Below are 27,803 nucleotides of genomic sequence, written 5' to 3'. Positions count from 1 at the left end.
AACTGGAGCTGGAGATTTTTAATAATTTATTTAAATTTTTATAATAAAATCTAAGTGAAAAGAGTCTACTAATTGTCTGTCAAACAATCAACTCCTATAATGATTAGTTTACAATATATATATATATATATATATATAATTACAAATTTACATTATAATATAAATCCAATCCCCATCCAAATCCCATTTACAAAACAAACTTAGTTTACGAAAGATAATCTGTTTCGTTTTATTTCGGATTCTCATCATCGGCAGAATCAGGATATATAATACATTATTCTTCTTTCATTATTTTATACTCGGATGTCCTGAAAGGAAAAGAGCTGTCTCATTAATTGTACACAAGAAAAAATCTATCATTAAAATACCTTCCGTTAACAACAATTGTGTTGTTTTCAGAGAATAACCATTTCGTTAAACTCCTATATGGCATTTCGATGCATATCGTCAAGAGTAGAGAAATCATATTAGAAAGTAGCAATAACATAACAGTATCCGATACCTACGTAAAAAATTATCATTAAATTTAATAAGTAGAGAAGAGAGAGAGAGAGAGAGAGAGAGAGAGAGAGAGAGAGAGAGAGAGAGAGAGAGAGAGACATTCAATAAAGAGTATTCTTGGTTCTGTTTTCGCAGAAAATAAAAAAACTCCCCAGTAAAAAATCTGTATACAGACTGACGTCAGATTGGCAACAGATTGAGTAGCATCCGTCGACAGATCCAGATATCTGCATGCCCAAACTGTTGTCAGATTGCTAACAGGATCTACTAATAGACTCTGATAGTAAATCGGTGGCAGATTGCATGCATTTTGCTGTCAATCTGCCGTCAGTGCCTGTCGACTGGCTCTACGCGCATTCAGTTGCCAATCTGTTGTCACAGTCTGTTAAACAGATTCTGTGTACAATCTGTTGTCTTTCTGTCAATAGATATTGCTAACAGATTTTGCATAAAATCTGTTTTAGCAGGTTTGACTATATGGTACATACACACACATCAACTTTTTTATACTTACTGAATTAAAAATGTTAAAAGTTCTTGCAGTTCTTGATTGTCCTACGTTAAGCATAAGCAATATCACGTGCGTGATATAAACTCCATAAGTTAAGTTTGCTAATGGCTGCATCCAACGTGGTGTAAAGAAACGGTAGTAAAATTCTGTTGGAGAAAATACAGGAGACATAATAGCTGATTCCGAAATAATTTTGGCAAAGTAGCTTTTGGAACAATAAATAGTAAGCATGATTAACATCTTTGATTATAGAATAAATTTGTTAAAGTTTAAACTTGACCAAACTAGTTGAGCAAAATATAATAAACGAACCTGAACTTTGTCTAAACTTGACTAAAAATATTATGTCTTAAAAAATAAAAGAAAATAAGTTCAGGAAAGAGTGGGGATGGTTGATACACGTTGATATATTTAAAATTATTGCAAAATGACAAACGGTAAAATTGCATAAAAAATATAGTAATTCTGCAAAGATATTGCAGTCAAGTTGTAATAAGTTATTTCAGGCTAACTAATATATTTTCAGAAACAAAAAACATTTCTAGTTTTTGATAGTCAAAATAAATCATGTTATATTAATAAGTCTGGTCATTATATTATGAGTGCAACAGTTTATTTAGAATCTTTATTTTAAAAGTAATAATTTTTAGTTATATTGACGGCTTGACGAATATTGACAAAATATACTTTTGTTTATACAGTAACCAAAATATGTAAATATGATGAGCTGCGACTGGTTGTTACGGAATCTGTTATTACAGCTGTCAGTTGTTTATTGTAACTTACTGCACTAGTTCAGTAAGTGCACTAGTTTACTAATGCAGTAAAATAATTGATAAATATGCTTTTATGTTTATATCATTGATAAATATATTTATATTTACATCATTAATGCTACATGAATATATATTTTACCTGCAAAATATTAATAATTATGTTATGCACATTTTTCATTTATTTCTAATCGTTAAATGTATTCTTTGAAATATACAGATCTGTAACAATTAACCCCGATAACTGTAACAACTGACCTCATATACGTATGACCTTGTATGAGATTGGTTGTTACAAATGTTATCGCCTTATATTTTTCATTGATGTAATAAAGTTAATAGAAATATTGAATCCAAAAAATAATTTTTGTGTTATGTAAGCATGTAGTTATTAAAAAATTCTTATGCCGCTTATATTCCATTTTTTACTTGTGCTTCAAAAATTCATTAAGGAAAGCTGTATTAATCAGCCCCAGTCTCTCCTACCTAATTGGTTGAATCTATAATTACAACAACAATTGTTTCAAAATTGGCAGACAAGCCACTATCATAGTCGCCAATATTCAGAAACAGTAACTTATCTCGTGTTTCTTAAACCTTTTGACAATAGTGTAGACCGTAACTTAAGGCGAATCAAACATTTTATATTATGTATATCATACTTGATTGACTGCCGATGGATAACAAAACTATAGTGGAACACACGCATAAGGCAGAAATAAGTCTCTGGAAAAATGCGAAAATTGCCTCTTCCAATAGATTTGCCTTGCTCAATATAAAAAATTTATGCGCCCAATATTGGGTTGCAATATATAAAATCACAGGCATCGGGTAAACTAAGATATGTGACCAGAACTGAAAGCACAAAATGGCTCATATTACCGTGTCATTATACCGTGTTTTCCGATTGGCATTAATAAATGTGGCGTTATTATTTATTCATATTAAAATTGGAAAGCTTTGGGACATATTATTATATGTGTGAATTAATTCGGTCCATCTGGCGGTCAATTGCTGTATTATGTAATTATCTAATCTCTAATGTCTGCAAAAGGTTTTATTTTTTAGTTTTGATATCTGGCAATAATATTCAGTTGATAAACGTTTGGTTTTGTAACAATAACATCTGTGTTTATCTGTGTGTTTATCTGATTTGAAAAAGTCGAAATTTGAGCCAAAAAAGCATCATTTCCAAGAAGTTCCCATTTTCTGTTTTCATTTAAAAAAAACAGCCGCTGAAGCTCATCGAATGCTTGTAGAAGCTTATGATGAAAGTGCTCCCATTGATAAATCATGCAGAGAATGGTTTCGACGTTTCAAAAGTGATGATTTCAGTGTCGATGACAAACTTCGTCCAGGTCAGCCGAAGAAGTTCGAGGACGAGGAATTGCAGGCGCTAATCGATGAAGATCCGTGTCAATCACAACATGAGCTCGCACAATTGTTGAATATTGATGGATCAACAATTTCTGTGCGTTTGGCAGCCATGGGAAAGATTCACAAAGAAGGAAGATGGGTTCCATACGAACTGAAAGAAAGAGACATCGAGAGACGAAAAGCCATGTCTGAAATCTTGCTTGCCAGGCCAAAAAGAGAAGGCTTTTTGCATCGTGTTGTGACTAGAGACGAAAAGTGGATATATTTCGATAATTCCAAACGAAGGAAATCCATTAGCGACCTAGAAAAACCATCCACATCGATACCAAAGCGGAATATTCACGGCAAAAAAGTAATGCTCTGTATATGGTAGGACCAGACGGGTATTGTGTATCATGAACTATTAAAACAGAGCCAAACCATCACTGCCGAACTTTACCAACAACAATTGATTCGTTTAAATAACGTTTAAATTGAAGAATAAGTGGCCGGAATATGCAAAGAGACACGACAAAGTGATCTTCCACGATAACGCTCGACCACATGTTGGAAAGATTGTGAAGGCCACCTTGGAAGCACTTGGCTGGGACGTTTTACATCATCCGCCGTATTCACCAGACATTGCTCCATCCGATTATCACTTGTTCAGATAGATGGTACACCAACACTTCAACAATTATGAAAAAATAGAGAAATGGCTCAATAAATGGACCGCTTCGAAGGACGAGTCGTTTTTTCGTCACGGAATGCAACAACTAGCAGACAGATAGGAAAAAATAATTGCAGGCGATGGCAAATACTTTGATTAGTGTACTTTTTCATGTTTTTTCATACTAAAGTCTTTTTTGGGAGAAAAAACGGACCGAATTAATTCACACACCTAATATCTGTATGCTTACTTAAGTTATGATTATTAACCACTTGATCAGCACGCGCGGCAAAAAGGGGCGCGCTTTGCGTCACAAAGAACTCGCCTTATTTCTTCGCTAGAAATGCATAATTAAATTTAAAAGGTCACTAATCTTATGTTTTCGACATCAAGGAATCCGAATTTAATGTCCAAATTAATGAATTTTTAATCCCCGATGCACTGTCGTCTATTTAATACGCACGGAAAATTCTTTCTTTTATATCGATTTAAGGACTAAAATTATGCTGTCATATTATTGTTTGTTAAGTCAAATGAAATTGTAATAAACATTTCCAAAACGTATAAACATAGTTAACCTTTGTGCGTTTGCTAGTGAAATGAATCACGACCAACGACGAAATAAACAAAAAATATAAAAAATAAAAAAGAATAAAAAGAAGTAAAGAAAGATAAAAACAAAAAATATGAAAAGAACAAAAAACATGAAAAACAAAATATGAAAAAACGTGAAAAAGGGAATGTAAAATCCTATTGCTGCAGCCTCCTCGTGGCGCACTCCGGGGTCATGATTCATTTCACCAGTAAATGCACAAAGGTTAACTATGTTTATACGTTTTAAAAATGTTTATTACAATTTCATTTCACTTAACAAACAATTATATGAGAGCATAATCTTAGTCCTTAAATCGATATAAAAGAAAGAATTTTCCGTGCGTATTAAACAGACGACAGTGCATCGGGGATAAAAAATTCATTAATTTGGACATTAAATTCGGATTCCTTGATGTCGAGAACATAAGTGATTAGTGACTTTTTAAATTTAATTATGCATTTCTAGCGAAGAAGTAAGGCGAGTTCTTTGTGACGCAAAGCGCACGCCTTTTTGGCGCGCGTGCCAGTCAAGTGGTTAATAAAAACCTAACCACAATCAAAATTGCCCTCTGCATTTCTTTTTTTTTTATAAAAGATAGTACTAATAAATAGTACTAGCATATTGTACTAGTAGATAGTACAAATTTTTAATACCAGTTGAGAAACATTATATTACATTATATTACATTACAAAACATTATATTACATTACAAAAAGAAGATGTTCAAAAAATTCGACTACAGATGGAACCTAAATATCGAGTATCGTGGATATCTATGAACCATACAAGATGTGGAAATAATAGCCCTTTTGGCGGGAGACCTGTGAAAAGGATCGTAAAGTCGTCAAAACTAGTGAAAAATGTGTCATTCCATCGATTTGGAGACAACTATTCGGCGACATTTATAATGTTAGACAAAGCAGCTTCTGGTTAGGTAATTATCCAATAGTTTTTAAGATAGTTAATAAATGGTTCAATATCGAGATCTCGACATTCAAAATGGCGAATCCAATGTGGCGGTTTAGAATTGAGGAAAACATGTATACCAATATATTTCGGATAAAGTTTATTCAACATCATGCATTCTATTGGATACGCCATAGTTACGAGTGTTTTTGATGATGTTTCCCTTTCTCAGATTTCGTGATCCAAAATAGCAGATGTAATATAGCGAATCAAAGTGTAGAAACTCATGAGTATTCACATGTTTATCTTGAAATACGGGATTCATCAAACTCGAGTAAGTTCGCGATAGCTATGGAAGTCATGAGCTCATGATGATTTTCATGTCAGCATACCGAAATCCAAGATGATGTATCCAATGTTGTCAATAAGAATTTGGAAGCTTGAAAAAATCTGCATTTTCCACTTGGAATCCACTCAATATCATGTTTATGAATGAAAACATTACGATGATTGTGACAGTTTTCGATGTCGTTTACAACACTAGAAGTTTTGAATTCACCGCGGTGGATTTAATATGGCGTACAAGAATATGAAAAATAGTGATTTTTGCATGTTTTGCACTACAATATAACATGATGTAAAGAACATCATGTATTTCCTGCCAGAAGGGCCATCATTTTCACATCTTATACGGTTCATAGATACCCATAGTAATCGATTTTTAGGTTCCATCTGTAGTCGGAAAATCGGTCTTTTTTAACATCTTTTGTTTCATTACGATAACATATATGTGAAATTATCCACATTTAAAAATGGTACAGATGTCTTCGGCATCTGAACAAAAATAGCATAAGAGAATTTTACAAAATACAGAGTTATTTATAATAGTTGTTATTCATGAAGAAATATTTTACTTAAATACGACTTAAATTTAAAAGTGTTGAGATACGTTGAGATATAATTTGTATTTATTTTTACTCATGAATATGATATGAAAGTTAGCTAAAAATATAATACATATTCACATACCTTAGATAAACGCCACGTATTACCTTTGTGATCGTGAAGTATTGCACCAGCGATTATACCGACAAGGTATCCACTGATACACATATGCGTTTTGATATAATACATTTTAAACTCCGCCACTTCTTCTATCATAGTTACGCTGTATAGAATAATAAAATAAGATTCATTAATATTGATTCTTCCCATCTGCATTCGTTTTTCTATCTAATTAAATAAACTAATCTCAGATAATAACGGAACACGAGTTAATTAAGTCTTAATTAGGGATAAAGTTATAGACGCGCAAGCACACGTATACACACAACAGCATTAGAAATTACTCACTACGGTGTGAATCGTACAACGGATGGTGCATCGTTTACGTAGGTGGCAACAAAAGATACAGTGGAACTTATTAATAATAATATCCCGAGAAAAGGATATCCCATTTTGCGGGGCATACGCCAAAATGCATATATCACAAATTGACTGCAAATGAAGAGTTGAAAGTCTGCCGCTAAATACCAGCCATGGATGACACACTGAAACGCGTCATTTACACGTCAACATTAATTGATTTTTTTCGGAAATTATTCGGATTGATATAAAAATAATTTTATTACCAGTTCCGAAGTTGCGACGTAATTGTTGATGTACAATAGATTTATCCACCAATTTTTCGCACAATTAGCGCTTTCCTCGACCACTTTGTCCCAAAATGGTCCAGAACCTAGTAGCGGAAAGATCCAAATGTAGAAACCAATTATTGTGGCATATAACGGCGTTAACCTGTAAATTATATATATTACTCATGTGGCTCATATATGCAGTGTCTTATTTTCATATACAGGGTGTCCGGCAATTAGCTGCTAGTCCAAAGTGTGAAGATAGATTGGGTTAAGACAAACATAAAAATCCCATACTGTTTTGCGAAAATCGCAATAATTATCGAGTTATTAATTACAGAAATCTGACGAATGATTGCGCGCTGAGATGGATGATTGGAGAAGCGTCGCAGCCTCTTGGGTTACAACGCAGTTCAGTCGACCCAGCAACTGTTGGCGTCGTGCGGCGAGACGTAGGTGCGGCGAGATAAAACAACGAATAGTGGTGCGCGTTGTCTTTCCGCTCACCGCGTACCAGCAGTTTCTGGATCGACTGGGCCGCGCTGTGGCCTAAGCAGGTACAACGCTTCTTCAATCATCTACATATGTCAGCGCACTCCCACTCATCAGATTTCTGTCATTAATAACTCGATAATTATTGCGAATTTCGCAAAACGTATGGAACATTTATGCTTGTCTTAACCCAATCTACCTTCACACTTCGGGTTGGCAGCCAATTGCCGGATACCCTGTATATCCACGCAATTATCTCTCAAGATACTTAATATGTTTCTGAAAAACTTAGTATATTTCGGCAAAATATTTCAGGTGACAAATACTTAATGTTGAGGGGGATATTTTACTAAAAGCACAATTTTTTTTAGGTGAGATGCTCTTTTTAGGTGAGATGTTGGAATTAAAGGTAATCTTTATGTTTCTTATATAGAATTATATATTTTCTTTTAGATAATCCATTCCGAAATAAGTTCATTATGTTATGACATATAGATCCTCTAAGATTATCTGTAGTTCTTTAAGTTCATTCAAGGATTATTATAACTGAATGGGCAGAAGACATTTCTTATTTTTTGTAAAAAACAGACTTGTATATCAAAACATTATTGAATGTTGTCCTTTAATATCCTTGAATTCTATTTCTATCAAAATTGCCCATCTACTTCCTCGGCAGATACCCGTCGCCACCTCGTACGCAGATACCCATAATCTGGGCTTTCATATTCTTTTTATTTGGTGTAGTTGGCTCTTCTCAGTAAATTTTGTATTTTAAGAAATATTACGAAAAGAATTATAAAGAGTATAGTTGCTGCGCGTGTCAGAAACTTTGGATCTTTCAAATATGGACTTTCAAATGATAAATTGCAATATTATCATAAAAATCCTTGTTCAATCTAAAGTTCACAATTGCAAATCATCACATAAGATGCCAACGGAAAAAGAAAGAATGAAAAGGAGGGAGACGGTTGGGGAGGGAATACGGGAGAAGTTCCCCTGACTCCCCTCCTCACGGTCCGACAGGTAGACATCCCGCAGGGGTTTTAGTCGGTAAGAGTCCGACATAACCCCCCCCCCCCCCCAAGGGGTGGGGGTATCCATGATGGATTTCCCCTGCGTGACCAAAAAAAAAAAGGGAGGGAGACAGAAAGAGAGAGAAAGTGAGAAAAATAGAGGAAGGGAGGGGGAAGGAAAGAGGAAGGGAGGGAGGGAGAGAGGGAGAGAGGGACAGAAGTAGAGAGGGAGAGAGGTAGAGAGGAAAAAGGAGGGAGGGAGAGAGAGAGAGAGTGTGTGTGTTTGAAAGGGGCAAGGGAGGGAGAGAAGGAGAGGTAGGGGGAAAGAGAGAAAGGAAAAAGGAGAGACAGAAAACCTTTCTTTGACGGTATATCTGTGCCGATATAATTTTCCCTATAACTTTGTCAACACTTTTCCAACATCAAAAGTATATTGACAAGTGTTCTAAGCGTATAATTTGCTATCGCAAATTTAATCGCTACAAAAGTGAAATGTTAATACTGCTCAAAATACTATTATTTGCATCAAAGGAATTGCGGTACCTTAACAAAGGTATTTCGTATTTGTAAATATGAGCGTTTATAATTTATATTATTTATATGAATTAATGTTACATTCATAGTTGTATCGAAAACTTCTGACAGTAAGGAAAACTTTCTGACCGTTTTTTAAAGCCCGTAATTTCCTTTGGAGACAAATATGTAAGCTGAGGTACTTAACACTTTGCTGGCCGCTTACTTCTCGCATCGCCTTTACGCTGCCGCCGGTGAATTTCGCGCGGGTTCTACTGTTCGCCAACGGTGATATTAAAGAATGTCAAGAAAAGACAATCGGGATAGTTAAAACAGAAGCATAGTGGAAACATTGTTGCCGCGCTGAACCGAAGTCACGCGTACATGACAGCGGCCGATAACCGTCGGCGAGCAAAAGTCACGCGTACGTGACAGCGGCCGGCAAAGTATTAAATATGACGGATTTAATAAGACTTTGATGGTGATGGTTAACATACACACTCCAAACTTTATTATTTTTGTCAAGAGGATATTCTCAAAAAATTGCACAGATCCCGAGATATTTACCGCAACGCTTAAAATAGATACTTTATGCATATATATATACCTTAAGTATCTCGATATAATATTTTGAACAAATTTAAGTCGCTTATTTTGATCCAAGTCTTTCAATAACTGAGATGCGAGTAAAACGCCGCCCAAAGCGAATATTATATTTATTGTAAAAGAAGCGTTTATTATTATTGTAATCAAAGGTAATTTGTACATCTGAAAGCAAACATTAGGATGAAAAATGTTTTTTTTGCATATAATAATTTTATATATAATCGTTGCAAGGAAGAAAACATTAATGCGTAAATATTATACAAGGTGTACCAAAAGTATCGGAACCCTTTAAAACTTCGGAAAATACGTATTTTAGAAAAAAATGTTTCATACAATGTTAATAGGGTTTTATAAGGCGCATCACATGGCAATATTATTATGACCCTGAATATCGTTGTCAAGGTCACGTAAAGGTCATCTTAAATTTGTTAAACGAAACCTCCTACTTTTAATTACATATACTTGTAGCTTATCTCGAGGGCTTTCCAAAACACTATAACAAGATGTTTTTTCGTTAGGTACTTTTTAAGTTACAAGATTAAAAAGTTGCAGTAACGCCGGCATTAGCATTATTCAAGGTGTATCGCGTGGAGATCGGATTTACACTCTCTCCCTCTTTTGTATGTGCGTGTGCGTGCGTGCGTGCGTGCGTGTGTGCGTGCGTGCGCGCGCGCGTAGGCGCGCTACGTGTGCCCTCGTGTATACATACATGCATACATATTTTTATTTAAGTGTGCGTAAATACCGCTACATGTTTCTGAACGTTTGCATTCATATAAATGTTCAAATAGCTGGCCATTAACAGTCTGACAATGTACCAGTTTAGTATAAAAATTGGAAATGGCATTTTCGCAAAAATGGAAAGGTATCAAATGTATCTCGATTTATTCGACGATGGAATTCGTTTAAATTTCGAGATTTTGTGCTGTAGACTTTACTTTTGAAGTAACCTCAAAGGAAATAGTCTAGCGGGGAAAGATCTGGAGGCCACACTCAGAAACATACAGGTTGCGTGAAAACAGGTTGCGTGAGGACTTTCCTCGAAGGCCATTGTGAGGAGGGGCAGGGTGGCGGTGGCGGTATCTCTTGATATCGCCAACGCGTTCAACACCCTGCCCTGGGGTAAAGTGGTACAAGCCATGAAGGAACACTTTGGCTTCCACCCTACCTAGTGGCTGTCATCCAGGACTACTTCCGGGGTCGGCGTCTGTGCTACAAGGACGCCGATGCCGTACGTGAGAGGGGGATGTCGTGCGGGGTTCCACAGGGGTCCGTTCTGAGCCCCCTCCTGTGGAACCTCGGCTACGACTCAGTCCTCCGCACCGCGTTCCCCCCGGCTGCACTATGATCTGCTATGCAGACGATACGTTCGTCTTAGCTGGGGGGGGGGAAGGACTAGGGGGACGCAGTAGAAACGGCGAACATGGCAGTGGCCTGCGCCGTGCGCTCCATACGCCATCTGGGTCTGGTGGTGGCCGAGAGGAAGACAGAGGCAGTTTTCTTCCACAAGAAGGGAGTTCGGCCGCCCCAGGCCCAGTTGAGAATTGGGAACGTCAGAGTCCCCATTGAGGCCCAGATGAAGTATCTCCTTGGACGGCACCTGGTGCTTTAAACAGCATTTCCAACGCCTAGTCCCCCGGCTAAGAGTAGTATCGTCTGCTCTTGGGTGCTTAATACCCAACGCCGGGGGACCAAATAGGAAGGCGCGCCTGCTGCATGCGGGAATATTGAATACGGTGGCCTTGTATGGGGCACCGATATGGGCGGAGGTCCTGGCCGCCAGTCGAACACTGCGGGCCCTTCTGCGAACAGCGCAGAGGGTGCTGGCAGTCAGGGTCATCCGCGGGTATCGAACGATCTCGCATGCAGCGGCGACGGCCCTGGCGGGCATGCCCCCGATGGAGCTCCTCGCCTTGATGTACAGAACAATGTACAAACACAGGGTCGAAATATGGGGGCAGATGAGGCGCTCGCCGGGGCCATAAGGCGATTAAGGCATCAGGCTCGACTGGTCCTTCTCCAACGCTGGTCAAGATGCCTGGAAGATTCCAGGTACGGGAGGACCGTCGAAGCCGTCCAGCCCTGTCTAACCGAATGGATAGACAGGGCACAGGGATCTGACGTTCCGGATGACACAGATATTCACCGGGCATGGTTGCTTCGGTGAGTACTTATGTCGAATACAAAAGGAGCGCACAACGCAGTATCATCACTGCGGACAGGATTGCGACTCTGCGCAGCATACGCTGAAAGAATGCCCGGCATGGGCCGCAGAGTGCGTAGTCGCAATCAACGAGCTGGGACATGATCTTTCGCTCTCGGCGGTGGTAAATGCCATCGTCGGGAGTGAGAAGAAATGGGAGGCCTTCGCCACCTTTTGCGAGGCGGTCATGTCCCAAAAGGAGGAGGCCGAATGCCTGCGAGAGACGAAGCAAGGGCGTGGGAGAGAACACGCGAGAGAGCGCCGATGTCGCCGTCGTCGTTGCCAGCGATGTGAATCGGGAAGCAGCGGCGGTTCCTCAGAGGAAGAGGGGGTGGTGAGGCTATTATGGCTCCACCCCCCCTCCTCCCGCACCATATCGGTAGGGGAGAACAAACGCAGGAGTCGCCGCGGCACCCCGAAGCCCAGCAGGGAGTCGCGGTGTATCGAGAGGAAGAACATATAGGAGGGGGAGGGGAGATGGCTTTCCGCCCTTCTCCCAAACTCCGGCGCCACTGGCAACGGGCGCAACAAGGCAGGGGACCGTATACCTGTCTCTTGCCTTGTCCCTAGCCTCCCACTGGCCCCCAGGAGGGGGGTCAGATGACAAAAAAGGGGAGAGTGCAAGAAGAGGACTCGTCGTCATCATCTTCGTAAATGCCTCCCCCCTAGCCTGAAGACCCTCATGCATTGCATGAGGGTCGGAAAAGAGGGGGGTTCCGGATAAGACCCGCCTCCTTTCTTCAGGCGAGAGTCGCCCGGCGGTTAGGGGACTAGATTTTTCCCTCGCAGCCGCCGGACAGGACGGCGCTCCGCCTGGCTGGGAACGGAGGTTGAAGCGGGCTCTTTGGCCGGCTTCCCCCTTCCCAGCCATATAGGCTAGGCGTGAGGGGTGAAGGGGGAGCGGTGGTTGAAAATGAGCCTCGGCTCGCTTCCCCCCTCCCCTGGGGGAGCGGAGGTTGAAGATGAACTTTGGCTCGCCTCCCCCCTCCCCCGGCACCTCTCGAGGGAAAGGTGACGCCACTATGCCGTCTGTACTCGGGGCCCCGTCGGGCCCCGATTGCAGTTACGCGGCTCCGGGACCCCGAGAACAGTCCCTTCGCAGCGCCACCCGGGGAGGTTTTAGCCGGTAGGAGTCGGATATAACCCTCCACCCTTCCCTGAGGATGGGGAGTATCCATAATGGATTTCCTCCTCGTCACAAAAAAAAATGCTAAGGCCGCCGGTACTGCAACTTTTAAATCTTGTAACTCAAAAAGTACCCAACGAAAAAATATTTAATTATAGTGATTTGGAAAGCCTTCCAGATAAGCTATAAGAATATATAATGTAAAATAGGGGATTCTATTTAAGAAATTTTAGATGACCTTCATGTGAACTTGACAACGCTATTCAGGGTCATAATAATATTGCCATGTAATGCATCTTATAAAATCCTACTAACTTTGTATGGAGCATTTTTTTCTAAAATGCGTATTTTCCGAGATATTAAGGGGTTTCAATACTATTCGTACACTTTATATACTGGGTGTCCCATAATTATAACACATCAATTATATAGGGGCGTAGAGCTAAGCGAGAGGAACGAAAAAGTGCTCTTCCATTTAGCGATATCTTGTATAGTTTTTTAATAATAACTGCGTAAAAAGTTTGGCGTTTATCACGCCCATCACGGTCTACAGACGCTCCACGGCGAGCTGTGTGTGTCGAAGTTGAGCGGTAACGCGGCTCGCGCTGACCGTCGCGCGGCGTTAAAGCGCCAAAACGCCATCGCGACAGTCAGCGCGAACCGCGTTACCGCTCAACTTCGACACACACAGCTCGCCGCGGAACAACTTTCCAAAACACTATAATTAAATATTTTTTCGTTGGGTACTTTTTGAGTTACAAGATTTAAAAGTTGCAGTACCGCCGGCCGTGATGGACGTGACAAACGTCAAATTTTACGTGGTTATTACTAAAAAACTATACAAGAAATCGCTAAATGGAAGAGGGCTTTTTCGTTCTTTTCGTTTAGCTCTACGCCCCTGTGAAGTTAATGTGTAATAATTATGGGACACCCTGTATACCCTGTATCCGGTAATTAGCTGCCAACTTGAAGTATGAAGGTAGATTGAATTAAAACAAACATGAAAGTCCCATACCATTTTGCGAGATTCGCAATAATTATCGAGTTATTAATTACAGAAATTTGACGAATGAGCGCACGCTGAGATTGGAGAAGCGTCGTAGCCTTTCGGGTACAAAGCCTCATAGGAAGAGGGTGGCAAACTGATCACGTGACCAAGTCTCTGCTGATTCAATGGAGGTACAAAGTTTTCTTGACCAATCAGAATATCGATATAGCAAGACGACAGGTTGGTTTTATAGTGAGTTTTAAAAGCAGTCTAGGCATTTTATACTATGCACAAGACATAAAACTATGTAAATAATATATATTATAATTCTTATTTTATGTAAATCGAAGCGACAAATATTCTTTCACAATTAATACTTATTACTTACGAATATCTGATTCTTATTGCTGTTATTAATTCGTAGGCGAATATTCTTGTGCGACTCGTCGTAACCTCCTCTAATGATTGACAGATGTACGTCAGACTGCTTTAAAAACTCACTGTAAAACTAAGTTGTCGTCTTGCTATATCGATATTCTAATTGGTCTTTGTACCTCCATCGAATCAACAGAGATCTGGTCACGTGATCAGTTTGCCACTCTCTTTCTAAGCTGTGTGAAGCTGGCCCCCCGACCACCAAGAATTTAATTTTGACTATTGCCATTCGTATGGTGGTCATTTGGTACCGTTTGGTAGTCCATTCCTAACGTTTGATAGTCAAAAGTGCAATAGTTCTCGCAAAAAATAAAAATTGTATGTGAAGTTGGCCCTCCCCATCTCAAAAATTTCCACGGTGTCCTGGATAATTTTGACCATTATCAATTGTTTAGTGGTCGTTTGGTAGCGTTTGGTAGTCCATTCCCAACGTTTGGTAGTCAAAATTGTTTTCGTTATTAATGAAAGTCAAGTTTGCATTTGTGAAGCTGGCTTTCTAAGTTTAACTAATGTTACACGACATTCCATTGTCGCGATATTCTATGTAACTTTCATTGTGACAAATTTTTGGTGGTCGTATTTTTGCGGTTGGTAGTCAGTTTCTGACGTTTGATAGAATATAGTAATGATTATTAATGAAAATCGGATTTGCGAATGTTAGGTTGGCCTACTAAGTTCAAAAAAGCACTTCCCGCGGCATTCTTTTATAATTTACATAATTTTCATTATAATCATTTGTTTAATGCAAAATTACTAAACTATAAAGATTTGCTTATTAGCGAATTTCTGCACGTCGAGAAGACGCGTCGATAAGAAGGGGTATTGACATCACCGTGAATCCCACAGTGGCGTCTATTTAGCGGCTTCAAGTGGTTTTCATTGACAATATGTGATATATAAAATCGAATTTAAGCGTCAGTTTGATTATAAACACCAATTATCGAGGTAAGTATTAAACATAACTTATATAAAAAATATTTTCTTTCAAACTAACAAACTAACATGCCACTACCACGATCATATAATATAATAACCACTACTACGTTAAGTGCGTTAGGATTCTCTGTGACGTGACGAAAGAGCGGGGATGAGTAACCCTTTATAGTTTAGTAATTTTTGTTTAAAGGAAGCTATTTTATGTTTATTTTATAACGAACGATAATCGAAATTGTAGTCGTAAGGAAAATAGAGGTTTTAATGAGAATTACAAAAGTTAATGACAAAAAAATTACTTTTACTTATAAAACAGTTAAACGACTACCAAACGATTAGTAATGGTCAAAATTATTCAAGATGCTGTGGAAACCGATTTTCGAGCAAAGGGGGCCAACTTCATATTGGGTCTGGGAAAAAGTTCGTGGCGTTTTTCCCGATAAATGGCATCAATTGCAAATAACTCAGGAAACACAGATCGCAGCGACACCACTAAACGCTCGTTGGAAAGGTGATACTTCGAGCGTTACTTTGAGTGTATAAACATCGAAATTGGTGCAGTGGTTGGAAAGTTGTTTGCGTTTGAAAATGGAAAAAAGTAATGAAAAATTGCGCTATATTTTGCAATATTATTACGACAAAGGGAGGAACGATGCGCAGGCTTGTGGAAAAATTTGTGCTGTGTATGGTGAAGGTACTTTATCAAAATCTGCTGCGCGGAAATGGTTCGCTCGCTTTCGTTCTGGTAATTTTGATGTGAAATACGAGTCACGCTCTGGTCGTCCCATCACTGAAAAAGCTGATGAAATTCTTGAGAAAGTCCAGCAAGATAAGCATATCAGTAGTGTCGATATTGGTATGGAGCTAGGCATTGACCACAAAACTGTTTTGAACCATTTACACAAAGCTGGCTACAAAAAGGAGCTCGATGTATGGGTTCCTCATGAGTTGAGCGCGAAAAACATGGTAGACCGAATTAACATCTGCGATGCGCTGCTGAAATGCAATGAAATCGAGCCATTTCTGAAACGTGTCATAACCGGTGATGAAAAATGGATCACGTACGACAATCAGAAGCGTAAAAGATTGTGGATAAGGGATGGTGAGCCGTCACAAGCGTTCGCGAAGCCAAGATTGACGCCGAAGAAGGTGATGTTGGTGTGTGTGGTGGGACTGGAAGGGAATCGTCCACCATGAGCTACTTCCAGTTGGTCAGACGATTAATTCTTAACTCTATTGTGGACAACTAGAGAGATTACGCCAGGCAATTGAAAGAAAACGGCCCGAATTGAATAATAAGAAAGGTGTTGTCTTCCATTATGACAACGCCCGACCACACACTTCTTTGATGACCCGTCAAAAATTGCGAGAGCTTGGTTGGGAAGTTTTGATGCATCCACCGTATATTCCAGACATAGCACCTTCTGACTATCACTTGTTCCGATCTCTGCAGAACTCTCTCAATGGAATTAAGCTGGTTTCAAAAGAAGCCTGTGAAAACTACTTGATTCAGTTTTTCAACCAGAAATCACAGAAGTTCTTCACCGATGACATAATGTCTCTACCCGAAAAATAGCGAAACATTGTCGACAATAATAGAGCATATTTGGTTTAAATAAATTCATTTTCACATTATAAGAAAACCAGTTGAATTTTGCTAAAAAAACGCCACGAACTTTTTGCCAGACCCAATATTATAATTTGTTGCGAGAACTATTGCAGTTTTGACTACTAAACGTTGGAAAAGGACTACCAAACGCTACCAAACGACCACCAAACAATTGGTAACGATCAAAATTATCTAGGACACCGTGGAAACCGATTTTTGGGAGAGGGGGGCCAACTTCACATATAATTTTGATTTTTTGAGAGAACTATTGCACTTTTGACTATCGAACATTGGGAATAGACTACCAAACGCTAGCAAACGATTACCAAACGATTAGTAATGATGAAAATTATCCAAGATGCCATGGAAGCAGATGTTCGAGCCGGTTGCACCAACTTCACATTATAATTTTTTGCGAGAACTATTGCCCTTTTAACTACCAAACGTTGGAAATGGATTACCAAACGCTACCAAACGACCACCAAACAATTGGTAACGGTCAAAATTATCCAGGATACCGTGGAAGCCGATTTTCGAGATGGGGGGTCCAACTTGACATACAATTTTTATTTTTTACGAGAGCTATTGCACTTTTGATTATCAAACGTTGGGAATGGACGACCAAACGCTACTAAACGACCACCAAATGATTGGTAATGGTCAAAATTATCCAGGACACCGTGGGAACCGATTTTCGAGACGGGGGGGCCAACTTCACATACAATTCTTTTTTGCGAGAACTATTGTACTTTTGACTATCAAACGTTCGGAATGGACTACCAAACGCTACCAAATGACAACCAAACGATTGGTAATGGTCAAAATTATCCAGGACACCGTGAAAACCGATTTTCGAAATGGGGGGCCAACTTCACATAAAATTTTTATTTTTTGCGAGAACTATTGCACCTTTGACTACCAAATGTTAGGAATGGACTACCAAACGACCATCAAATGAATGGCAATGGTCAAAATTAAATTCTTGGTGGTCGGGGGGCCAACTTCACACAGCTCTCTTTCTATGAGGCTCTCTATTCTCGGGTTATAGCACGACCCAATCGACACAGCAACTTTTGACGGCGTTCGGCGAGACACATGTGCGGCGAGATAAAACAATTATAGGACACTCTGTATAATAGCAGTGCGTTGTCCTTTCTCTCGCCGCGTATCAGTAACAGTTTTTAAATCAACTGGGCCGCGCTGTGGCCTGAGCAGCTGCAACGCTTCTCTAATCATCTATGTCGGCGCGCTGCCACTCCTCAGATTTCTGTCATTAATAACTCGATAATCTGCCTTCATATTTCGGGCTAATTAACGGACACCCTGCATATTAACCTTAGTGTATATGTGATCAATAGTTTGACATACCTTTTCTATATCAACTGCATTAACAGTGGGAATATAAATATATTGCATTCCGTTATGCATGTAAACCAAGCTGCTAATAGTAACGAAACGTATAAGATATATAGAGTCAAGCCCTGTATGTGTACAATTTACGTGGACAATTTTTTCATAATTTCTCCGAGCGGAAAAGTGTAGCATGATATTTCGTATTGCAGACATATCTTTTCCATTTCCACTTGACGTACAGTCGTACCAAGTACTGATTATTATTAGACTCAATAAAAAGACAAGCAGAGCACTAAAAAATTATTTAAATTTACATGCAAAATACATTTTTCTTTTATGATTGTGATATGAATAAAATTTACCAGTAAATTCCGGCGCCGAGAGTAAACTTTGGAGCTTCTTTGACTGTGTAACAAGAATTAGGTTGTACACTTGTCTGCAACTCAATATTTTTACTCGCTCCAAGTTTTCTTAAAGGTATTCTCAAGGCTGTTTCTACAGTTTCCGCACTGCAAGTCGCCGGTACACACAAAGCCATTTGTAAACGATTTCTGCGTACATATGGGGGACTTTCTAATTGCTACAGTGCAAAAGTATTAATAAAAAAGTAATCAGTTATTTTTTTAGATCGTTCTGTTCTAAGCAAAATTTTAATCAAAATAGAACAAAAAGAAAAATTATGCGAAGCAATTGAACTTACAAAAAAGTTTATTCTTTTTTCTATCTAAATTGGAATAAAATATTTAGTTCGCATCTGCGTCTGAAAGTATTAAATTAAATTGTTTTTATAAAATATGCTTTTTGACCTAAATTACTAATTTTCTATTTAATGTAAACATAAGAAAAAGAACTATTGGTCATGACTGCATTGAATCCTTACAATTCTTGTTTCAAATCAAATTGTTTCGTGTCGAGTATCTTTCTAATCAGATATCTTATATTCAATATCAATATATCTTATATTATCACATGAATATCATTATATTAAATCTTTCGACAGATGTTTCGCAAATATTTTAATCCGTATATTTAAATTCAAATACTTAAATCAAATATTATAATGGGACACTTCGTATAAAATATATAATTTATAATTACATTATTTCAGGATATTAGTATAATTTATAATTACATTAGTATCTTATAATAATTTTGTTCCATTAATTGGATCTCTCCGTAATTTTTATCTTTCTTATATTGGGGACTTGAATAAGTTCTTGCTATTTCCCGACAGATGGTATTATCTTAGCCTTTTTGCATCGGGCAATACTACAGTCAACTTCATCGTGAAGCTCCACCATTAGGCTCGAAGTGACAGTGTATTTCTTCATAGCGTTAAACATGTCGAATTTCGTGTCAAAAAAAGAGTATTTGCGGGCAATTTTTGCATTACTTTTTTCAAAAAAAAATCTGCAACTGAAGCACATAGAATTCTTATGAAGACTTACGGCGACCATGCTCTGTCGGAAACAACGTACAGATATTGATTTAGATGCTTTAAAAGTAATGATTTTGATATTGAAGATAAAGAATGCTCTGGCGCACCGAAAAAGTTTGAAAACGAAGAATTGGAAGCATTACTCGATGAAGACCCATGTCAGACGCAAAATGAACTTGTAGAATAATTAGGAGTTGATCACACAACAGTTGCCAAACGTTTAAAAGCATTAGGAATGATTCAAAAGCAAGGAAATTGGGTGCCGTACGAATTGAAGCCGAGAAACGTCGAATGGCGTTTTTTCACGTGTGAACAGCTGCTCCAACGGCAGAAAAGGAAAGATATTTTGCATCGTATCGTGACTGGCGATGAAAAGTGAACACTACGATAACCCGAAGCGTAGAAAATCGTGGGGTAAGCCCGGCCATGCATCAACATCGACGGCAAAGCCGAATATCCATGGTTCCAAGCTCATGCTCTGTATTTGGTAGGATCAGCTGGGTGTAGTATATTATGAGCTCCTCAAAACCAACGAAACCATCACGGGAGATCGCTATCGACTACAATCGATGCATTTGAACGGAGCATTGAAGGAAAAACGGCCGCAATACGAGGAGAGACATGACAAAGTAATTTTGCAGCATGACAACGCTCGGCCATATATTGCAAAACCGGTCAAAACCTACTTGGAAACGCTCAAATGGGAAGTCCTATCCCACCCGCCGTATTCACCGGACATTGCTCCTTCCAATTACTACTTGTTCCGATCGATGACTCATGGCCTGGCTGAGCAGCACTTCCATTCTTATGAAGATGCCAAAAAATGGGTCTATTCGTGGATAACTCAAAAGATGAGTCGTTCTTTCGACATGGTATTCGTATGCTACCAGAAAGATGAGAGAAGTAGTGGCTAGCGATGGACAATACTTTCAATGACTTGTTCTTTACTTACTAATTTTTTTAAATAAAGCATTCATTTTCACGAAGAAACAGCGAGAACTTATTCAAGTCCCCAATACATATATACATGGTGTCCCATTTTAAATTTCGCATTAAAGAATCTCGAAATCTTCGAAGTCGACGAAAAAATGTTTCAGACAAAAGTTTTAAGGCTGGATGGGGGATATACATCAGTGACCTTGACCTTGACTTTGACCTTGAGGTTAAATTTCAAGGTAATTTGAAGATCAACGTTATTTTTTTAAATGGGAACCTATATTTTTGACTCCAGAAATGAAAAAAACGGAAAATTTTACGTTCAGATATGGTACACATTTACGGTCCGTAATTACCTTCAGGGGTCATTTCAAGGTCAATCAAGATGTCATTACATCTTAATGTCATTACAGTAACATCATCAGACAAGCCAAAAGAGAAAAATGTGTAAGATAGAAATTATAGGAGTTAGAGTGGGACACTTAACGGTGACTTTAATCTTGACCTTGAGGTCAAATTTCAAGGTCATTTGAAGGTCGAAGTTATTTTTTTTTTTGGAAACCCATATCGGAAACCCATTTTATACTCAGACATGAAAAGGGCGTTTTTCACTTATGGATATGAATGACCCCTAAAGATCATTTGAAGACCAAATAAGCCATCATTGCTAAAATCTCTTATGACGATGATACAGAATAGTGTTTCATATTTGAAAAAAAGTCATTCGCCAGTGACCTTGTTCTTGACATAAGGTCAAATTAATTTGACCTTCTGATTTATAAGCAGGAAGCATACCTGAACGTAAAATTTTCTGCTCTTCTCATTTCTGTGGTGAAGAATATGTTTTCCATTCAAAAAATCACGTTAACCTTCTAATAATCTTGCCTAATGATTATCTTGACCTTCTGATTGAAATTAAATATCATTTTAAACTAATTAGGCGAGTTCAGGTTTCTATCGGGACAACTAATGTAAGATCAGTTTTCGATCCGGTTAACTAAGGCAAGATCGAGTACCTATCCGGCCAATCAAGGCAAGATTGGATACGAATCCGGCAAACTAAGGCAAGATCGAGTACAAATCCGGCCAATTAACGCAAGATCAGACCCCGGTCTGACCATTTAGGTCAACAAATTAATCATCATGAGGCATTCCACTTGGCATCATGTGTTCAGAATGACCTCCATTGTTTTGTATGCAGAGATTAAGTCTAATTCTGAAGTTTTCCTGAGCGTTTCTGAGTGTTTGAACCGTAACTGCTCGACAAGCTGTCGTAATTCTCTTCATCATATCGTCTCTTGTAGTTGGCGCCTTAGCAAATATAGCATTTTTCACATATCCTCCCAAAAAAAGTCCAGGGGATTGAGATCCGATGATCTTAGAAGCCATAAAGCGGGTCCTCCTCGACCTATTCATTGATTTGGATATCACTGATTCAAGAATTTTCGAACACGACAAGTAAAATGTGCTGGAGCGCCATCCTGTTGAAACTACATTCTTGCACGAACATCCAGTGGAATGTCTTTGAAATATTCTGGTAATGGATGTTGGAGAAAATCCAAGTACATATGTTGTTTAATTGTATTAAAAAAATATTAGGCAAATAAAAAAATGTTCTAGACAAAAGTTATTCAAATTAATTAGCAGAAAAAAACAATGTAATAAAAAATAAAGATTCCCATTTAAAAAACGTAAATTGACCTTCAAATGACCTAGAAAATAGAGGTCAAAGTAAAGTCAAGGTCATCATAAAATAGCTCACTTAAATCCCGACAACTTTTATTCAGATAATTTTCCTTGAAACTTCAATACTGAAGAGTTATTTGGGGTGGGACATTAAAATGGGACACCCTGTACATATATATATGTATGTATATATATATATATATAAATATATATATATGTATATATATATATGTATGTATATATATATATATATAAACTAGCATAATAAAATACCTCTAATAGTTTCCAAAAGGAATTTCTCATGTCCAACGAATTGCTTATATACTGTGATTTTGATGATTTCTTTTGGACCGATATAGTTTGCATCTTCTTATATGTAATATTGATTCGACAATATTTTCCATTGATTTCATGCACATCAGCACCCTCTTCGATAACATTAACTTGCATGTTATAACATTCGTCAAAATTTCCTACGTGTCTTGTATGTCCGTAGAATATACCATCCGGATATTTAGTAGAAGAATCAAACACTAAAGTAGAATTTAATATAATATCGATATTTATATACATAAGTACATACAGGGTGTTATAAAAGTCCCGGAAGAGCAGAATAACTAAAAAAATATGAGTCCTAGAAAAAACGCGAAGTACTGGATTTTTATGATTTTTTCCTGGCTATCTGACGGTGACCTTGGATTTGATCTAGACAATGACCTTGAAGGTCATTTCAAGGTCAGGTCAATTTTTAATAGGACACCAACTTTTGACACCAGAAATGAAAAGAGCGGAAAATTTTACGTTCGGATATAACCTTGAACACTGCCAAATTTGACCTCTGAAGGTCACATAAAGGTCTAAGCTTGTATTAGGCTGAAAACGCGAATATCTTCGAAAATGCACCTGCTAGGGAGCAATGTTACACATAAGAATAAGAATGTAGAGGTCAACGAGGGACATTCAGCCGTGACTTTGTCCTTATTCTCAAGGTCATGAGTTAAGATTATTATTAAGCTCACCGGACTTTTTTAGGACTGAAAATCCATACTTTTGACCCAAAAGTGTCAAGATTGAAAAATTTTACGTTCAGATATGACGTTTTCAACCTTGACCTGTCAAACACACTGTCAAACGGTCAATGGGGAACATTTTGAACATCTCTTGTAATCTCAGACCGAGTTACAAGATGCTTTGCCTTCGGTAGCCAGGACTAATTGAACCTTGCCCTCAGTGGTCGGGTTTGAGACACCTTGCCTTCAGTGGTCGAGTTTGAGACACCTTGCCTTCAGTGGTCGGGTTTGAGACACCTTGCCTTCAGTGGTCGGGTTCCGAGACGCTTTACTTTCAGTAGACTTCACGATCAGTGAAGTAACTTAAAACGCATAATTTTGAGAACAAGGTCAAAGTTGAAAACGTCATATCCGGACGTAAAATTTTCCAATCTTGACACTTTTAGGTCAAAAGTATGGATTTTCAGCCCTAAAAAAGTCTGGTTTGACCTTAATAATAATTTTAACTCATGACCTTGAGAATAAGGGCAAAGTCACGGCTGAATGTCCCTCGTTGACCTCTACATTCTTATTCTTATGCGTAACATTGCTCTCTAGCAGGTGCATTTTCGAAGATATTCGCGTTTTCAGCCCAAAACAAGCTTATACCTTTATGTGACCTTCAGAGGTCAAATTTGGCAGTGTTCAAGGTTATATCCGAACGTAAAATTTTCCGCTCTTTTCATTTCTGGTGTCAAAAGTTGGTGTCCTATTAAAAATTGACCTGACCTTGAAATGACCTTCAAGGTCATTGTCTAGATCAAATCCAAGGTCACCGTCAGATAGCCAGGAAAAAATCATAAAAATCCAGTACTTCGCGTTTTTTCTAGGACTCATATTTTTCGAGTTATTCTGCTCTTCCGGGACTTTTATAACACCCTGTATATAAAATGCAAAATAGATCAATATCAATTTAATAAATGGAGTGTTACTTATATAGTACAAAAGTTATAGCAACATTGCTGCAACGTTGCAATAATGTTGCTGCAACTTTATGTGCTGCACGGGTAGTAATACGCCGTTTGATTGGCAGCAGATATGATCAGATATAGCGGATCGATAACTATCTGTGTCATATGAAAATCATATATTGACATAACGTTTGCTGATATAATTTATCAGTAGATTGGCAACAAAAATCGAGCAGAGTTCTAATATGTTCCATTTAAATATATTTAAATAGTTACTGAACGTCAGATCCTGTTACCTGTGTGAACTTGACACCCAACTTTTAAAAAATTAACTTTTCTGCATAAAAACGTTAGATTTTCGTTTGTAGTTATTTGTAATAACATTAATTTCGTTTGTAGTTCAACCGTTTAAAAAATATAAAAATTTTAAAAGATGACACTCACCCGAGTTTGAGATATCTCAAATCGGCTTTCGCAGTCTTCTTTAGAATCGTTTGTAGTTGTTTGTAGTGCTTTTCGTTTCGTTTGTAGTTGAACCGTTCAAAAGTTGTAACAATTTAAAAAAACGTCCAAGAACCGATTCGGTCAATTTTTTAGATATCTCAAATCCGCTTTCGCAGCCTTATTTAGAATCGTTTGTAGTTGTTTGTAGTTGAAAGTAGATCTCAAAAATTGACCGAATCAAACAACTACAAACGATTCTAAAGAAGACTACGAAAGCGGATTTGAGATATCTTAAAAATTAACCGAATCGCCTCTTGGGCGTTTTTTTTTAAATTGTTACAACTTTTGAACAATTCAACTACAAACGAAACAAAAAGCACTACAAACAACTACAAACGATTCTAAAGAAGGCTGCGAAAGCGGATTTGAGATATCTCAAAGTCGGGTGGGTGTAATTTTTGTAAATTTTTATATTTTTTAAAGGTCGAACTACAAACGAAATTAATGTTACTACAAACAACTACAAACGAAAATCTAACGTTTTTTATGCAGACAAGTTAATTTTTGAAAAGTAGGGTGTCAAGTTCACACAGGTGACCCTGTTGGATATTTACCATCAATTTGTTATCATATTTTGTTAGCGGATAAGCATTATTGTATTTTTGCTACTAATCTGCCGACAAAGTTTTGAACAGACATTTCGCAAAATTTAGATTTGGTTATCCGAAAATACAATTTTCAAACTATATATTTTATAAAATATTTATGCAATAATATTCATGGTCACTTGTCAATAATGTACACAAACCAAAGCATTTTGGTCCCCTAAAATAAATCGATTTATTAGCATCTACTAGTTTTATTATAGTAATCATTTATTCTTGTTCGAAAATTCTCAACTTATATGAATTGAATAAGTTTGAATCTTTCATATTTTAATTGTTTTAGTATTGGTGTTGATATTTCACAACAAACATAATGTATCATGTAATATATATGTTACATAACAATTATATTGTTGAACAGGAAATTACAACAGGTATGTTATATGTCACATTATATGTGTTAGGTTTTCATAAATTATTTCTTAAAATGCGCTAATTGCGTATAGTTTGAGAAAATAATATCAAATACACACACACATATTACATTTTTTTCGTGTTTTAATTCGTCAAATATATTATAATTTACATAAACTTACTTTGTGTAGCCCATAGAGAACCGTTAAGTAGGTCATGCAAAAATCTCCGTGTATCTTCTTTACATGGTCCAGCCGGTAAATATTCCGATGTTGCAAAAATAATGGATAAAAAAGGCATATCTTTTAATGCCCATTGTTCCGGCATTAAGTGATTTTGTTTGGCCGAAATATGGGAATGTGTTATTTTCAACAATAAGAGTACTATAATATAGTAAGCGAACCTTTGTGCGTACATCGTGATGGTAGAAGACATACTGCCTCAAAGAGTTTAATATGAATAAGCTAGAATGACAAGTGCTTGTAGTGTCCTAGTCTTACATAATTTCATAAATATGTAATGTAACGCACATATGCCAGCGTTCGATTTAGTCCTGGAAATATCGTTCATACGCGCCTGACGGCCTTCAATTCACGCAACGATTTTTCTTTGATGTTCTCAATCGATTCGAAATGCTGTCCGCGAAGTGGTTTTTTCAGTAAGGAAAGCAGGAAAAAGTCGCAGGAGACTATGTCTGGTGAATACGGTGTTTGCGGAGCGACATTCGTTAAGATTTCTGTCAGAAATTCACAACAAGTGTCGAGGTATGCGATAGTGCGTTGTCATAATGCAAAATCCACGAGTTGTTTTCTTACAATTCTGGTCGTTTCTTACGGATTGTTTCGCGCAAACACCTCATGACGGACAAGTAGTATTTTGCATTGACTTTTTGACCAGTTGGAAGAAATTCCTGGTGCACAACACCGCGATGGTTAAAGAAAACCGTGAGCATGACCTTCACATTTGATTGCAGACGGCGAGCTCTCTTCTTGCTCCATTTTTTAAACACCATTCAGTGATAAGAAATCGGCGGGCTTGCCAGCGAATTTCCCCCACCACGCACGCACAAACAGCCGACTCGGTCTATCTGTGTTGGCCACGTGCTCGGTAATCGTCAGCGCGCCGAGCGAGAGAGAGAATATCATTCCCTCTTTCTCGCTCTCGTGTTAGCTCGGCGACATGAGCGAGAATATTTTTCCCTCTTTCTCGCTCTCGTTCTCGCTCAGCGACGCGAGTTAAGCCCGTGTCACACTACGGGTTGAAGATCAAGGATTGCGGATTGAAGATTGAAATTTGACCAATCGGAATAAAGCGAATCAAAACCGAAGTTCGTTGATTTGTCGAAAACTAATCTTCAATCCGCAATCTTTGATCTTCAATCCGTAGTGTGACACGGGTTTTAGGCTGATTCTTTCTCGGCTGTAATCTGAGTCGTGGGTGCGACTATAACGATACTGAGAAGTTTTTCCTATTCGGCGCGCCGAAATTATTATGAATATTATATTATTATGGTAAATATTTAGAAGTATACAATCAGCTCCAATTTTAATGAGACTAGTCTCATTCGACGCATTTTTGCACAAGAAAGAACTTTTACCTGTGGCAAAATCGTCGCTCTTTACCTAAGTATGTTACGCTCTTTACCTAAGTATGTACACAAGTTACTGTTAACCGGGGACGATGCAACACTCAATCATTTGACAAATTACAAATTGAAATTTCGCGATTTTAGGTATGTTATTCTAACACTTGCAGAGTTATTTCCAAATGACGGCGTAGGGCAGCAGACTGTGCGCGGTGCTGGTACTCGCCAAGTTGCGTGTTCCCGTTTAGCTATGTTTTGTTATTTTTTTTTAATTTATGTTTCTTTTACTCTTACGTATAAAAATATATATATATTACAGAAAAATAGGAATATAAATTCATTATACAAATAACCTTTTCTATGTTTTATAAAGGAGAATTCTAGCATTATAATTTATATATATTATATTTTCATATATTATGTAATATACTTCAATATCTATATATTACGTGTCTTTATATAACAACACATATATATATTAGGTGTATAACTTTGTTTCCGCCGTTTTCTTATAGATG

At 37.9% G+C, this 27,803-nt stretch overlaps 1 protein-coding gene across 1 annotated transcript; it reads right to left on the bottom strand.

Moving 5' to 3' along the window:
* Positions 1 to 200: 200 nt before the first annotated feature.
* On the bottom strand, positions 201 to 26,159 carry LOC105182903 (nose resistant to fluoxetine protein 6). The gene is made up of 12 exons (XM_019841311.2): positions 25,883 to 26,159; positions 22,551 to 22,810; positions 18,580 to 18,797; positions 18,233 to 18,509; positions 9,572 to 9,732; positions 6,944 to 7,109; positions 6,666 to 6,862; positions 6,342 to 6,480; positions 2,448 to 2,640; positions 1,016 to 1,158; positions 369 to 502; positions 201 to 308 (listed from the first exon to the last, which is right to left on the bottom strand). The coding sequence occupies exons 1-12, from the start codon at positions 26,133 to 26,135 to the stop codon at positions 275 to 277; spliced, it is 2,175 nt and encodes a 724-aa protein (XP_019696870.2). The 5' UTR covers positions 26,136 to 26,159; the 3' UTR covers positions 201 to 274.
* Positions 26,160 to 27,803: the final 1,644 nt, after the last annotated feature.

This window comes from Harpegnathos saltator, unplaced genomic scaffold, assembly GCF_003227715.2.
Source record: "Harpegnathos saltator strain DR-91 unplaced genomic scaffold, Hsal_v8.6 scaffold59, whole genome shotgun sequence".
In the NCBI taxonomy this organism is placed as follows: domain Eukaryota; kingdom Metazoa; phylum Arthropoda; class Insecta; order Hymenoptera; family Formicidae; genus Harpegnathos; species Harpegnathos saltator.
The sequence above is the reverse complement of the archived record's forward strand: the minus strand, read 5'-3'. Positions and strand labels throughout refer to the sequence as shown.